At 44.5% G+C, this 17,093-nt stretch overlaps 1 protein-coding gene across 5 annotated transcripts in view; it reads right to left on the reverse strand.

Annotated features, from left to right (window-relative positions):
* Ack-like (activated Cdc42 kinase-like) overlaps positions 1 to 17,093 on the reverse strand; it is a 218,140-nt gene continuing 201,047 nt past the window's right edge. For 4 of the 5 annotated variants that reach the window (XM_075684160.1, XM_075684158.1, XM_075684157.1 and 1 more), the window contains one exon: positions 1 to 4,188. In XM_075684160.1, coding sequence (XP_075540275.1) covers positions 3,958 to 4,188 — 231 coding nt within the window. In that variant the 3' untranslated portion in view covers positions 1 to 3,957. Of the gene's footprint in view, positions 4,189 to 11,897; positions 12,077 to 17,093 lie in introns of all 5 variants that reach the window. The other variant, XR_012826587.1, reaches the window with a different exon arrangement.

Raw genomic sequence — 17,093 nt, forward strand, 5'->3', positions numbered from 1 at the left:
TTCATCAAACATTTTATTGACAGCATGCAATCCTAAGTAGAACTGTTACAGAGTTTCTGCGTACAGCAGCAAAATAGCATTCAGATCATTCCAGACACTTGTACATTTGCGAATTACACAAAAACCCTGTCTTGTCTCGAGGTTTTTAGTTACAAGTTAAATTAGTTTAACATTTAACAGAAGAACACTGATAGCTAAACAATTTCAATACCAAATAGGGACAGATGCTTTTGTTGGTAATTTCAATGAAATATCTCCATTGTAGCGCCGCGCTTAAACTTGCAGAATAGAACCAGGGGAATATTATCTTTAGGTGAAAAGTGAGATGGGAAAAAAACTCACCAGTGAGATTCTTAAAAGCCGGATGAGAAAGCATCAGCAAGCCAAAATATTTTCCGCATGATTAGCAATCATACATAGCCAGGTTGAAAGCATGTTCTGCATTTGAACCCACATGGTTTTCATGGTTTCTCAGAAGGGCAACTCGCGCAACGTCAAAAAACACACTTGCATATGTATGGAAGGCATGCTGAACATACAGCTGCCAAGATTTCACTTCAGCGGTCAAACAAAGCTGGTGTGTAACACAGGAATGCAAGTTTAGTTGTTCAGCTTGCTTCTGTTGCAGTGTAAAAGGTCAGAATATAAAGCTATTAATAATTGGCACCTCCAGAAGCTTAGACAGATAAAAGACGTTTCAAAAGATGAAGTCATTACCAATCAGTCAATGCAGATTGCCTGAATATAGCTGTTTGTCAATTACGAAATAGTACTAGGAGTTCGTCCATGACAAAACAGGACCTATAAGCAAACAGCCAAGCACAAGGACTATGTATGTGGCAGCTACAGTGCATGGCTAACTGTGTGAAATAAATTCTGCAATGACATGCAGCCTGCCACAACACTGCTCACTGAACACACAGGTTCAAGCATACATTGAACATATACAAACTTGCACAAGGCAAACCTAACACTTAGAAAAGCCTACTCATAAATATATTTACACTAACGGGCTCTTTTCCTTGGCAGCACTAACAGAGAAAATAAAGCACTGCCTATTGCTCTAAGAAAGCTAGGTTGAAATCAGTGTTGAGAACCTTAAGACACTTCAAGTGCTCATGCTTCACTGGTTCACTATCAGGAGCACAAAACTAAAACCTACTTATGACGAAAGCTACACATTTTTATATCTGTGCGGAAAACACAACATTTCCTGTGGTGTGCAAACGCCACAGAGAAGCATACTTTACAATTGGCTTTCTGCCAGCACCCTTGGCAACATGCATGTGCAAAGGAGGATTCGAATGAAGCTGTGTGTTGAGGAAATGGAACAAAACAGGCAACTTTGAAATGAGAACCAATTATATATGATGAGGATGGCACATGCTTAGCAAGGAAGATCTTAAATTTTACAACATGCTTAAGCAGTGAAGAACATGCACAATGAGTAGATACTGTGTCTGATTTAAAATACTGACTACCTGCATTCTCTTTTTTAACATTTAGAAATGAGCTCAATCATGCATCTGTGATCTAAATCATAGATGGCCTTGTTAAAAAGTGCACAGACTGTGCTTGGCACAAACAAAACAGCTTCTATCTGAGGCACTGAGGTCTATGAAAAAAGAAATTAGATGTAGAAGAGAAAGCTTGCAGCCACGCAACACTATACAGCACAACAAACAAGCTCAGCAAGGCCAGACATGAGAAAAGTAATTTTTTGACAAGCTTTTATGGCATTTATAGGTTCATAGGCCTAACTACTGGACTCACTACTGTACACTTGCAGTAAAGTTAATATCACTGCAACAAAGTACAAAAAGAAATTAAGATCTTGCAGTGCTTGGAAAACCAGTTATGATAGACAGTCATATGAATTGCAATTTAGGTAACTACTGCTAGGCAAGTAGCATGCATTTGATGCTCATATATGTGTATATATGGTAAGCCACAAACATCTGCCAGTTTTTAAAATGTATTTTAGAGACTATTTACTATGTGGTGCCATAATACATTGCACTGCAAACACAGATGCACTTAAGTAGGTGCAATTCCACAGTAGCTACGCAATGCTTTTATTTTTGTGACAATTTTGTGTGCACGTTGATCATAGTCATAGCATGCCTGTATAGTAAGTCTCTGAATGGCATAAAGAGAAGAGTGGAGGCAAAGTAAAAAAAAATGCACATTATCAGCTGAGATATAGAATTTTTCTGTGCATACAGGAGATTCCTAAATACACACTTGGTGCAGCAATTCATAGAGCTGCTTGAATTTGTGAATGTCCCGCACTTGATGTATTTTTCAATAGCAGCACGCATCAGTGGCAGTATGTCAGCATAAACCTCCATGCAGACTAGAATGTGTGTGCAATGTATATGCCTCAACTTTTTCCCAGAACTGACATTTCTAATGGTTCTGGGTTTTTTTTGTGGCTCACTCCATGCACGATGTGAAAAAGCAAACAGTTAACTGCTTTTGATTGTCCCTTTTACTAAAGCAACATGGGCAGTTCTTTTAAGCAATAATAACCCATCTGTACTGCACCGAAACCAGACTACGAATTCCTTCAACAGCTAGTTGCTTTGCACCTGTTTCACAGCCAATTTAATTCTTCACAAATTTATCTTATCGCATGTACAATGCCTAGAGCACTTACTTGTGCAGAGCTGTTAACTAAAGAACACTTGCCATATTCAGGGCCCAAGTAAGTAAAGCTTATAGTATAAGGAAAACATGCTCTTGTTTCGAAGCACATGTTAGACACAAAACATTTGCCGCTACAACTGCACACAGAAAATAAAACTGCGTGAGAGCGTCACCACATTCTAAAGGCACCTTTTTCACTGCTTTCCTAAAGTGCAAAGCAGACGCTTATGACACTGTTCAGGCAGGCACACACGCACATCAGCCTGCCTACCATCTGCTACAGAAGACAACCACTAAGTAGTAGGCACAAAGAAAACTGTGAAACATCTATAGCCACAGGCAGTAGTACTTAAATGCTCGAGAATCTACAAACAACATACAAAGCACAAGGCACCCTTGCCAACTATCTAAGCTGGCTCCACAGATGTAATGAAAAACTAACGTAAAACCAGGACACTTACCATTTATGAACTTCACAGGCTTCACTACACAGGCTTCCATGAAAAATCTAGCAGCAGCTCAGATGTGAAAAATGACAAGCATAAAAAGCAGCAGCACATGGTACTGCTCAATATATAAGAACACTATGGTGAACTTCATGACTTAAATCAGCGTCTTTTGTTTCCCTGTTTGATTACTACATGTTCTTTATTATGCTACACTGCAAACAATGGGAGTAGTGGCATCTGTGGCCCATTCTGTCTGCTCACCAGGCATGATGTGAGACTGTGGACTCGACACTGTAAATGGCCTGCACTCACTCATGCTATCAGTGTCACCTGAGCCGAGAAGGGTGAGCACAATGTTCGCAAAACCGTTCCTTGTAGTAATGCATGCTAAAATGTATTTCAAGCTGCAGTTTTCTTTCTTCAGTAGAAGGAAAACAACTGATTAGTTCTCCTTTTTCCATTGCTTCACTTAGATGGATCCACACAAGTAAAATTAGAGGCCAATATTTCCAAAATCAGTGACAAATATAGCATTGTTCAACAGCTAAGCATCCACCCATTTGCATTTTCTGCTACTACTGCCTTCTTCCTAGGTCTTCACAACGGCTAAATATACTTCTGGTAAACTTGTATGGCATTTTGTGTGCATAATTAATTCATGAATCCTGCAGCCAACAGTAGAACAGAGGTGCTATTCTGCTATGTATGTTGTGGTAGTGAATAATAATGTATGGAGTGTGCTTCACTAATGAAATTCATTGTTTGGGCTACTAGTTTATGCAGCAGAATATGTGTACACCCATACACACTCCCTTCTTCCTCCACAGCTCCCAAGTAAATTCACTACCAGATTCAAACATCAGACTTCGGTGGTGTCATCCAAGGTGCTTGCCTGTGTAGCTCTGAGGAGGTTGGTGGCCTGCAAGACATTCCACCCACTCTGCTCCAGGGCGTGGGAGCAAGCATCAGCTGGGAAAGTCAAGCCATGCCGCTGCTGCAGCTGCTGCTGAAGCCGCAGCCACTTGATTCCTTTGTGCACATCCCAGTCCACTTCATTTAGGGCCACAAGGCACTCCTCTACGCCAACACGCTGTGTACGAGAAACAGAATGGTTACTGAACCTAGAAGCAAGGCTGCCCTATCTTTCCTCCACAACCCAGATCAGCTGGTGTGGCTTCACCTTACAAGACAAAGTGATTACAGGAAGCTTGAAGGGATCAGCAATGGTGAAATGACAGAAGCCTCTGCCTGGAGCCGACATTTTGGCAAAACGACTTCGCCAGATTTCTTTTCTGGCATTGCAGTGATTTCAAACAACAGTACAGAATCACGAATACTCTTAGGTATGTAACTGAAATCAACATGAAAAGTGCCAGCAACACAAAAAGAGGGACATGGGACAAATACTGTTCCAACTAGCCCAGCTGTCTACCTTACAGGGGTGGGACTCCAGCGCCAATTGCCCCACGCTGCGCCAGATCGCCTTCGGCATGTGTGCTCCGGAAGTGGTTGTGATCAGTGAGGGGATTTGTTCTTGGAAAAAGAGTGCAGCTGTTCACATTCCACACACCACGCAACGGTGCCTCCTATACAGTTTCTCATGATTTTTGAATTTATAACAATGGACCTTTTGGTGATTCCGGCAAGTGGCCGGTACGCACGTAGCCACTTCTTGCTGTTGTCGCTGCTGTTGGAATGGCCAGGGTGGCTGTATTTAAAGTGTACTAGAATATGGCTCAGTGGGCCAAACAGCATGGCACACCCTAGCTGAGGTGCAAAACAATGAAAAGCAAGCTGAGGACACTGTGAGCGAACTAGAACCTTTCTTACCTGTTTTTTCCTCACATCCAGTGCTTCATTATCTTGTCACTGTGGCCTCTGGTTTTGCTCTTGTACCATTGGCATGAATAGAAATGCTTACCGTAATGAACACTTTTTATATGTAATCACAGTAAACGACCGATTTTGTGGACGTGCCTGATAATTCGGACATCTTCGCGGAGCTGCCACATACCCCATAGAGTGAATGTATAAGAACATCTAAAATTTTGGATGGAAAAAATTTTGTCATCTGAATTTCCAGACTTTTTCACCGTGACTGCAGGTCTGAAACAGCATTAATCAAAGCCACTACCATTTGGATCATATCAGAGCCTCGAGCCAGCACTTTCGCACGCCAATTCGCTGGCAGCCACCACCGTGGGAACGCTAGGCCTAGCTGCTGCAGACGTTCGCTGCCAAGCTTCTCACCGTTCGGTGGCATTATTTTCATTGAAAGACTTTGCCGCTGTCATCAGTTGCGCCGACTCCACCTTTGTAATCCTCACCAATGGCTTCGAAGCGTACAAAGCATGCCATGTCGCATATGCCACTTCTTGAAAGTCAGCTTCGCCGCAATACATAAATGTACGCGGTCAAGCATACGAAATGTATTGCGGTGAAGCATACCAAAAGTGTCAAGGGGCAACTGTCATGGTACATGGTATGTATCCCTTAATTATACACACAGGCACCCGCCATCTCCTGTTGAAGTATGAGCTACGATATGCATAGGTGTACTGGCAGGGCTTCAGAGCTATTTGAGGCATGCCTGTGACAATTTGACCTTTTGGGGAAATAAAGTGCATGCATTCATTTTTTTTTTTTAATGTTTTCGCAGCCCTTAGGAAGTCCAGAAAATTGGACATTAACTGGTAGCTAGTTTTTAAGCATGGAGTAGTGCCATGTGTACGTTTCAAAGTCTGAATTAAGCCACTGTTACAAATGTTCTCCGTTTCACCCAAAATGAAAACGAAATAATGCATTGGAGTAGTCTTGAAATGGTTTGCATTTGAATTTATGCTGCTAGTGCCTCCATGTGATTATTTCCTGCGTAGAGTGAAACCACCTCATAAAACCATACCTAGAAGGAGAATGATGATGTATGTGTCTATATGGTAGTTAAACAAAATGGAGCTAACTAGAACAGATTCTTTCCTATCTGTATTCACCGATATGTAATGTCAGCAAAATTTTGGCTTCAAGCTTAGTCTGAGCCTTATGCCACCTTTGTCAATTGGATAAGTAGTGGTGTGAGATCATGCTAGCGAGTTATTACTTAAGAAAGGTGTTCTACTTTGTTATTTCTTATTCACATTTCATTTGTTTGTGATGGTACATCTGCTTACATACAGATGTGTAGCTGTAATTACATTATAGAAATTAGGTGCTGGCCAAAGCTTTGATTTCGTGGAATGCAAAAGAATCCTGCATTAGGGAGGCGGCGCTGCAGAAGGTTCAGTAGGTGGGTGCCTCTGTCCCCAAGGCTGGTATAACTTAAAACTATTTTAAACTGTTTTTGGGCCCATATGGGAAAGGGCATGCCACAAAAAGCATGCCACTCACAATTACGCTGCACTAGCATAAAGATTTTGCAATCGAATGACTCCCAGCAAGTCAAGAATTACATTATATCACCGGCTTTGCCATCCAACAGTGCTGAGCAGTGATAATTAAACGAAAATGATGCCAGCTGTTCACTAGTAAGCTTTGGTTTGGGGTCCGAGTCGTCTTATTCCGTGAAAGTATTTCTGAAGGTCCACCGCATATCCAACATGTGGACCTGGCATTTTCAACCAGTTTCCAAGAGTTTCCCTTTTGCTTCTCTTGTAAAATCCAAGCAAGGGGCGCTGCCAGTGTCACTGCGCAGTTATCGAATGTCACTCCCACGGCGTCATCCCGCGTGGCTGCATCGCGAGAAAAGGGTCGTGCTTGAAACTAAGCTTCACTCGCAGTTCAATTTAGTGATGAGAACTCGAGTTATGATTCTGAAGATGACAGCAAAGCAAATTCAAGCTCAGACAGTGACAATGTTTTGAGTCAGCATGGGACATCTGCAGCTGTTCACTGGCCAGTTTCCTTTACGGCCTTAAGAAGTCTCTTTCCTGTGCACACTTATCTGCCAATCTTTTTGCACGACCCGAGAGCTCTACTGATTATCTTCAGCGTGCATACTTCGCTTGGCTACGATGTGCTGCCATCAGCAGCAAAAAAACTTCCGTTCACGCCAAGAAGGCTGCCCATAGCACATCTCGGCCCAGCACTACAGATCTGCGCTCTTCTTTCTTCTTCTTCTTCTACTCTTCTTTCTCCTTCTTTCTACTCTTACTTCTTTCTACTAGACTTTCTACTCTTCTCTGCAGAGGTGATAAAGACAATCTGCAAAAATGCAAACAGATATGCTTGGATGCATAATCTTGCAGTAGTTGCCCAGCTACGCTGAGAGCAAACGATCCTGGAAGAGGCGCACGAGTCTAGACAAACTGGTGAAGTACGTTCCTCGGTCTTCTCATCGAACCATTCTCAGAAGATGCCAAAAAAGGCGGAACTGCAAAATGTGTTACAAGGAGTGCAAAGTTGAACAAAAAACAGACGTTTTGAGGAAAAAGTGCGGAGTGCACCTATGCTTCACGATATCTAGAAACTTCTTCACCGCATGGCATGAGCAATGAACCGGTCCTGGTTTCTATTTTGTATCTGAAGAATGGCGGTCTACTGAGCACTTATTTTTTCAGACACTATTCCTGGGTTATTTGTCTTTGAAATGTATATTCTGAATTTCCTTTGATATTGATGTTTTTGTAAACATCACATTTTTTTACTGTTCTTTTTCTCAACTGGCAGCAAAAATGGAACTTCCTAGAATTTTTATGTTTTACCTAATAAATTTTTTTGTTTGGCAACACATGTTCTTGGAAAGAGCATTCCATTATGCACAATACCGTACGCTATGCTGCAATGTGTGCTGGAATATTATTTGCGGTGGTAAATAATTTTTTTACGAGACCTATAAAAAACTACCATTTTCTCGCGCTAATGAAAGAGTTAAAACTATCTCCGCAAGAAAGATTATTGAGTACAGAAAGAGCAGATCTTCAGAAGCTAAATTATAATGAAAGAGCTATGAAAAAAAAATTCATGCTTACATGCACTGCCCATAATAACACTACACATTCAGCCCCTACAATGCAATCTCTCACTCAGTTGGCAGCAGTGTACAGGCCACGTGATCTACTAAAAGTATCTGCTTTTGCAGTGACAACGAAAGAAGCCATATCTCGAGCTGCAGCTGATCCAGGGAACCAAGTGTATCTCGGACTGAGACTGTGCTGTCACGAAGCTAGCGCCATAGAGCGCTGCAAGGAGCACCCTCTGTTCAGCGCATGCCGACTGAATGGTGCGACTAGCATTGATCAACCAATCGGCGTGGGCCAGCTGTCGCCCTGGGTCTTTAAAAGCGGACGCACCCTCATCTGTCCTCTTAGTTGGCAGCAGTGCGCAGGCTGCGCGATCATCTACTAAAGGTATCTGCTTTTGCAGGTAAGCACCTGCGGGGAGCAACTTCTTGTTTTTCTTGCGCGCTGCACACTGCTGCCACACCTGTTACAGTTCCCACTTTTTGTTGTTCAATTTGTCATTCTTTTTTTTCTTCTATAATGCCACATCCTATATGGTCGCCGGGGGCATGTGCCAGGCGATGAGAACGACGCTGAAGTAGCGCGCGAGTGGGAAAACAGAGACGACAATGACGTCGCATTGACTGCTCTGATAAAGTGCTTTCATACGTCCTCTACGCCGGCTTTCCCGTCTCCTACTAGGCTGCGACACTGGTGGAGGTGCTAGGTAGGATTGGCTCATGCTCGGCACCCCTTCGCGGAGCCATACCTCGAAAGCGGAATCACCTTCGTTCATCGAAACTCCTGTTCACCGGTACAGTCGCCGCCTGCTAGGCCTGATGCCCAAGTTCAACCCTTTGCATGACCCTGCTGGAATGCGTCTACCTACTTCCGCCATGGCTACTGCAACTCCATCGCAGGTGATGCTGCAGAATCCTAAGATACCTGAAAGTTTCCATGGCGACGCTTTTGAAGATGTCCAAGATTGGCTGGACCAATTTGAGCGTGTCGCCAGTTATAATGACTGGGGCTCCCAGCAAAAGCTGTCTAATGTCTATTTCGCGCTTCAAGACAGTGCACGGATGTGGTTTGTGAACCGGGAGAGAAGTTTGACCACATAGGAAGCCTTCTGCACCCAGCTGCCAGACACGCTCACTAGTACCGACAGAAGAGACAATGCGCAGCGCCTACTCGAATCCCATATTCAAAAACCAAACGAGAGCGTTGCCATGTTTGCAGAAGACATGGCCCGCCTTTTCCGCAGAGCAGACCCTGAGATGGCCGAAGAAAAGAAGTTGCGCTATCTCTTGCGCGGAGTGAAGGAGGAACTGTTTGCTGGGCTTGTGAGGAACCCACCGACGACAGTGGCCGAATTTACCAAGGAGGCTACCGCTATAGAACGGGCACTACAGCAACGGTACCGCCAATATGACCGCAAGAGCTCGCCGGTGAATGCTTCAATTCTACCTGAGAGCTGCAGCACATCTCTGCGTGAAGTAATCTGAGAGATTGTGCGAGAGAAGATCCGGCAGCTCAGGATCTCTCCAATGGCACCAGCGGTGGCTTCTGTCGCTGATATTGTTCGAGAGGAAGTTTGAGAGGCCTTTTTGTTGCCCGACTGGCAGGCGGTGCCGCGACAATTAACCTACGCGGAAGCTGTCTGTCGTCCACCTCCCGCCACTTCGATGCTGCTGACATCGTTGACCACTACGACGCAGCCATCACCACCACCCCCGACGCCCTATTTTCCACAGTCACAGCCGCCGCCAACTAAGCCGTATCGCTGCCAGTCGATTGCTGTGCCTCGTTTCTACAGCGAATCCCCTGCCGGCTACTCGCTTCGAAAGACTGATTTGTGGCGCACCGCTGACCGCCGGCCGCTATGCTTTCATTGCGGCGAAGCAAGACATGTTTACTGCGCGTGCCACTACCGCGCGGCTGGGTATGCAAGATTTCCCAACTGCAATTACCCTGTGTCTGATGCTGCATGTAGCTGCGACGGAAATTCTACAAACTTTTGGCCAGAAGTTCAACGACGCCTCAATCGCGTCCCCCTTCTCCGGCTCGTTACACCCCACCGACCCGTCGCGATTTTTCTGACGCCTCTAGGGGCAGGTCCCCTAGCCCGCGCCGGGGAAACTAGACGCAGCGACCTCCTGGGGCGAGGTTGAAAACTGGCTAGATATTCAAGAGCACCCATCTCCGACGATCGACGACTCTACAACTCCGACGACTCCAACCACACCCCCTGTAACCGACGCTGTCAGCGCCGATCTTGTCGTTTGCATTGACGGCCACCAACTGGCTGCTCTCGTCGACACTGGTTCGCATTTTGCGATAAGTAAAAAGCTGGCCGATAGGCTGAGAAAAGTGAAGACGCCGTGGACCGGGCCCAACATTAGAACTTCCGGCGGCCAGTTGATGACGCCGATTGGAAAATGCACAGCCAGGATAGTAATAAGCGCTGCAACCTTTGTCGCCACCCTCGTCATTCTCTTTGAGTGTTGTAAGGAACTTATATTGGGGATGGATTTCTTGAGAGAGTACGATGCAGTGATTAATGTCCATGACCTCGTTGTCACATTTTCTACGAGCTCAGACGACGTCGACCCCGTGGAACACCAGCGACTCCGCTTACGTATCGCCGACGACGTCACGCTTCCGCCGCGAAGCTGTTCCCTCGTACCTGTAATCTGCGACAACTTGAACACCGGGACTGGCGTCGCTGAACACATCGATGCACTGGTACTGAGTCAAGGGGTTTCCATCGCCAGGGCCGTAATTAACGTACACGACGAACATGCTGAACTCCTGCTGACGAATTTTACCAGGGAACATCGACACATTGTTAAAGGCACGGCTGTTGCTTACTTCGACGAATTTACTTCAATACAGGACTGCCTCTCAGTGGAGCACGCGACGTCCACCGTGGTTATGCCTGCCCCTGTGGTTGACATCAGTCCCACCTTATCGCCCGTGGAACGCAACAGCCTTCTTGAGCTCATCGATGAGTTTAAGAGCTGCTTCTCATCCACGTCACGAGTTAGCCAGACGCCGCTCACTAAGCACCGTATTGTCACCGAAGCCAACGCCAGACCAATTCGGCAGAATCCTTATCGTGTAGCACCTAAAGAGCGCGAGGCAATACAAACACAAGTGAAGACCATGCTTGAGGACGGAGTTATTTGGCCCTCTAAGAGTCCTTGGGCATCGCCTGTCATATTGGTGAAAAAGAAGGACAGCAGCCTGCGCTTCTGCGTCGACTATTGAAAACTCAACCAGATCACAAAGAAAGACGTTTATCCGCTACCGCGTATCGACGATTCACTGGACAGGCTACGAAACGCACATTACTTTTCATCGATGGACTTTAAAAGCAGCTACTGGCAAATAGAAGTTGATGAGAGAGATCGTGAGAAGACCGCTTTTGTGACACCCGACGGACTTTATGAATGCTCCCCTTCGGTTTGTGTTCTGCGCCGGCAACGTTTCAACGACTAATGGACACGGTACTCGCAGGTCTCAAATGGCAAACCTGTCTGGTGTACCTCGACGACGTACTTGTTTTCTCCGTCACGTTCGAGGAACACTTACACAGATTAAAGACGGTCTTTGAAGCAATACGCTCAGCCAATGTAACTTTGAAACCTGAAAAGTGCCATTTTGGTTTTGAAGAACTTCAATTTCTCGGTCATGTTGTTAGTCGTGAAGGTGTCCGACCTGACCCTGATAAAATCTTTGCCGTCGCTAATTTCCCAACGCCATCAGATAAAAAGGCAGTGTGACGTTTTCTGGGCCTTTGCGCCTACTAGCGACAGTTTATCGCGGAATTTTCGCGTATCGCATGGCCATTGACACATCTTACCAGAGAAGATGTCCCCTTTGCGTGGGCTGAAGACCAGCAACAGGCTTTTGATGACCTATGGCAACGGCTGCAGACGCCTCCCGTGCTCGCTCACTTTGATGAAGGCGCCCCTACGATTCTTCATACCGACGCTAGTAATGTCGGCCTTGGCGCAGTGCTTGTACAGCGGCAGGACGGCGCTGAAAGAGTGATTGCTTACGCTTGCAGGACGCTATCAAGGACGGAGGCTAACTACTCTACTACACAAAAAGAATGTCTTGCACTGGTGCGGGCCGTCCTGAAATTTAGGCCATATTTGTATGGTCGGAGTTTCACCGTTGTCAGTGATCATCATTCACTTTGCTGGCTGACTAATTTAAAAGATCCAGCTGGTCGGCTTGTGCGCTGGAGCCTTCGGGTCCAGGAGTTCGACTTCACTGTTGTATACAAATTGAGGAAACGACACAGCGATGCCCACTGCCTTTCTCGGTCTCCTGTTGAGACTGCCGTGCACGACGATGATGCCGCGGCTTTTCTAGGCGTGCTAGATACTGTGGCTGTTTCACGCCAGCAACGCGAGGACGCAGAACTTGTTTCTCTTTTCGATTACTTAGAGGGAAGAACAAGCAGCGCACCGAGGTTATTCACCAGAGGGCTGCCTTCATTCTGCTTACGCCACGACGTTCTATATAAAAAGAACTTTTCACCTAGTGGCAGCAGCTACCTACTCCTCATTCCCGCATCTCTTCGCGAGGAAGTCCTGCATGCCTGTCACAACGAGCCGATCGCTGGTCACTTAGGCTACACTCGGACATTGGGAAGAATTAGGCTGAAGTACTATTGGCCGAGACTTGCGTCGATCGTGAAGCGTTACACACAGACATGCCTGGATTGCCAGCGCCGCAAAGCCCTACCCGGCAAGCCAGCTGGACTGCTGCATCCTGTTCAGAAACTGCAAGCGCCATTCGAACAAATTGGCATGGACCTTTTAGGTCCGTTTCCACTGCCTGCTGCCGGAAATAAATGGATAATCGTCGTCAGGGATTATCTTACTCGATACGCCGAAACAGGTGCTATCCAACGTGGAACAGCAACCGAAGCAGCGCGATTTTTCGTCGAAGCCGTCGTCCTAAGGCATGGCGCTCCCGCTGTGGTCATAACAGACACAGGATCTGCATTCATGGCTGCGCTTCTGGATACCGTGTTGCGACTAAGTGGTACCACTCACCGAAAGACTACGGCTTATCATCCCCAAACCAATGGGCTGACAGAACGTATGAATAAGACTCTGGCAGACATGATGAGTATGTACATCGACGTCGACCACAAGAACTGGGACGAGATTTTACCATATGTTACATTTGCGTATAACACGGCTCGCCAAGAGACAACACGCGTGACGCCTTTCAACCTCGTTTACGGACGCGAAGTGACAACAATGTTGGACGCAATGCTGCCACACGAGTGCGGTGACGACGAGACTGGTTGTGAGGAGTTTACGCAACGTGCAGAGGAAGCCAGGCAGCTTGCGCGTTTGCGAATTAAAGAACAACAGGAATACGATGCCTGACACTACAATCTTCGGCACAGACCCGTCACATACAATGTCGGTGACCAGGTGTGGGTCTGGACTCTGATTCGTCGGCGGGGGCTGTCTGAAAAGCTCCTGCGAAGATACTTCGGCTCGCACACAGTTCTACACAGCATCAGCGATGTGAATTATGAAGCTGTCCTTGACAGCCATAACTGCTCCAAACGCCGGCGGCATCTGCCCGAGGTTGTGGATGTGCTTCGTATGAAGCCATACATTTCCTCATGACCTCAACTTTGCACCGTCTGTGCACAGCCTTCGGCGATTGGTGCATCGGGACGATGCCTTTTTTTTTTTTCAGAGGGGGGGCAAATGCCACATCCTATATAGTCGCCGGGGGTATGTGCCAGGCGATGAGAACGACGCTGAAGTAGTGCGCGAGTGGAAAAACAGAGACGACAACGACGTCGCGTTGACTGCTCTGATCAAGTGCTTTCATACGTCCTCCACGCCGGCTTTCCTGTCTCCTACTAGGCTGCGACAATATGTCTAAGGATTTCGCAAAAGCTTTCGATGGTTTTAAGCGTTAAATGAGATTAGAACTTCGTTCTGTGAAAGAGAGCATGAAATTCTGCAGCGACAATTGCGATGAGACGAAGAAGATCACCTCTGAGGTTAAGGCACTGAGGAAGGAAGTCAGCGAACTTGCTAGGTGTAATGAAGCTTTGAGGAGCGAGAACAAGTGGTTGACACGACAAGTTGAAGAGCTACAGCAGTACACGAGGCTCAACGATTTGTAAGTAAAGGGTGTCAAGGCGAATGTAGAGCCTGTTGATGTAATAAAACAAATTGGTTAAGTTGTTGGCGAACCAGTCAGTGAATTAGACATCAATACATGTCACCACATTCCCACTCGGAACTCGGACAAGACGAACATTATAGTTTGTTTTGTTCACCAAGAAAAAAGGAACATGTTCCTTTCTAAGGCAAGGAAACAGAGACTAACGGTATGCTTGGTTCTTCGGATGGAGGGGCTGTCTATATTAATGAGCGTCTATCTCAGTTTAATAAGCAGTTGTTAGGTGCCGCCACTGCACGTAAGAAATCAGTGTCATGGATATAGGTCTGGACTATAGGGGGTAAGGTGTTCACACGTCAAAGTGAACTGGCTGACACTCTGAGGATCACTGATCATGGCGATCTGAAAAAATAACTAGGTAACGTCCATTTCCTAAGATGGACTGTCGCACTGCCATGAACTGCGAGCTAACTTGTGCTGGCTGTAATGTTGAAGATTTCAGAACGAAGCTCGGCTCTCTAGAGAAAGGGCTCAGTGCTATTCATTTTAATGCTCGAAGTATCAAACACAAGGGTGACCATCTGAACTTGTTTTTTGCGTCCATAAAGCATAAATTTGATTTTTTTGGTGTTTACAGAAACATGGCTAACATACCATGAGGATCATCCCCACTTTGACAATTATACTTATAATGGATTATTAAGACTTCACTGCAAGGGTGGTGGTCTCGCTGTGTATGTAAATAAATTGTACAAACATTCTGTAATAGATGAATTTTGCGTAGTAGATTCTAATGTGGTATGCATTACTGTATCTACTAAAAATGTAGTGGTCGTTGCAATATAGAGACCTCTCACCGGTAACAAACGGCACATCTGGGACTTCCTAGAAAATTTACTGGTGTATTTGACTTATACCGGATGCGTATTTATTATTATGGGTGACATAAATATTAAGTTATTGCTGAACGATTCATGTGAAATGCAATTCAATAATACCGTTGCATCCTTTGCCTGCTGGAATTGCATATCTTTACCCACAAGGGTAGCTGTTGAAACAAGTAGTCCACTAGACATACGTATTACAAATCTGGTGTCTAATAACATTCTCTCTGGTGCCCTGTCCCATGACATCAGCGATCATTTGCCAATATTTTGCTTCTTGCCTGGCATGCACAACATACATGTGAAGGTCCCATGGTTATACAGAGTAATTAATGCTAACACGATGAGTATGTTCAAAACATTAGTTGAAAGTTCCCACTGGGATAATGGGTACGATACAACTGACGTAAACAAAGCATATAATGCATTTGACTACGTCAAACACATTTAATAAACAGTTTCTTTGGTACTAAAACTTGCAAAAAGTTTAAAAAGCCTTGGATGACTCAGGAACTATACAAAAGAATTAAAACGAAAAACCATTTGTACCACAAGTTTATTAAGAGCTGTGATGCCAACACCTCAATGAATTTAAAAAATACAGAAATGAACTTTACCAGGATGTTAAAGTAACTAAATCTACTTACTATATTGATCGGTTTACCAAAGTACATTCTGAAAGTAGGAAACTTTGGCATGAAATTACCTTTTAACTAATAAATGTAATACAGACCCACCCCTTACTATTATGACAGTCAATGGTGAAATTACAGGCTCTGATCTTGCAACCACTTTAAATGATTTTTTTATTAATGTAGTAGCTTCTATATGTATGTCGGTGACCACATCAGTGCCGGATGCACTTTCTAATCTAATCACTCCCTTACAAAATTCTATTGTGCTTATGCCAACTACTACTCATGAAATAGCTTCAGTAATACATAAGGTAAAAAGTCATGTTTCACTAGGGCATGATGGGATACTAGCAGTACCTTTGAAGCATGTATATTCTTTAATATCTGACATCTTGCGTTAGATCGCAAATCGTATGTTAGAAAGCGGAGTGTACCCAGATCAGCTGAAGATAGCAAGTGTATGTCCAGTTTACAAAAGTGGGGGAAAGAATGACATATCTAATTATAGACCTATTTCTGTTCTACCCATTTTATCAAAAGTCTTTGAAGGTGTCATTAATACTCGTCTCAAAAATTGTTTCCATAAGTTCAATGTTACTACTTCCTCGCAGTATATAATTCTGAAAAACAAATCAACAGAGCAGGTGCTGTTAACAGTAAAAGCAAAAATTATTAAGAATATCGAAATGAAACAGTACACTCTTGGTCTTTTCTTAGATTTCTGAAAGGCATTCGACTGCGTTCATCACAACACCCTGCTATGCAAACTTAACAGTTATGGCATATGTGGTATTGCATGTGACTTGCTAAAAAGCTATTTAAATAACAGATTGCAGTATGTTCAAGTTAATGGCGTACCCTAAGAGAAATTGGCAATTCAGCATGGTGTTTCTCAAGGATCAATATTAGGACCATTATTGTATTTAGTATACGTAAATAATATCGCTAGCATATCCGAATCGCCTTATCTGGTCATGCACGTTGACGATACGAATATATTTTTTTCATCCCACTCTTTGTCCCAAATGGAGACTATGGCAAACGCATATTTAAGAAAGCTACATAACTGGTTGTTGACCAATAGGCTAAGCTTTAATTTATCAAAGACAAACTACATTATTTTTCATCCTATTATTACAGTAGAAAGTATCACTCTGAAAATTTTCTACGAGCATACTGAATTGCTTTAAAGCGAGTTTCAAACGAGAAATTTCTTGGTGTTTGGTTCAATGAGAATCTTTCTTGGAATTGTTCACACCACTACATTAATGTCTGATCCAAGTAAGACAGCCGCTTGTTTGTATAACATATCTCAGATTCTCACGTAATAAATATTTAAGTAAGTAATATTTCTCACGGTAATACTGT

This window comes from Dermacentor variabilis, chromosome 3, assembly GCF_050947875.1.
Source record: "Dermacentor variabilis isolate Ectoservices chromosome 3, ASM5094787v1, whole genome shotgun sequence".
Taxonomy (NCBI): Eukaryota; Metazoa; Arthropoda; class Arachnida; order Ixodida; family Ixodidae; genus Dermacentor; species Dermacentor variabilis.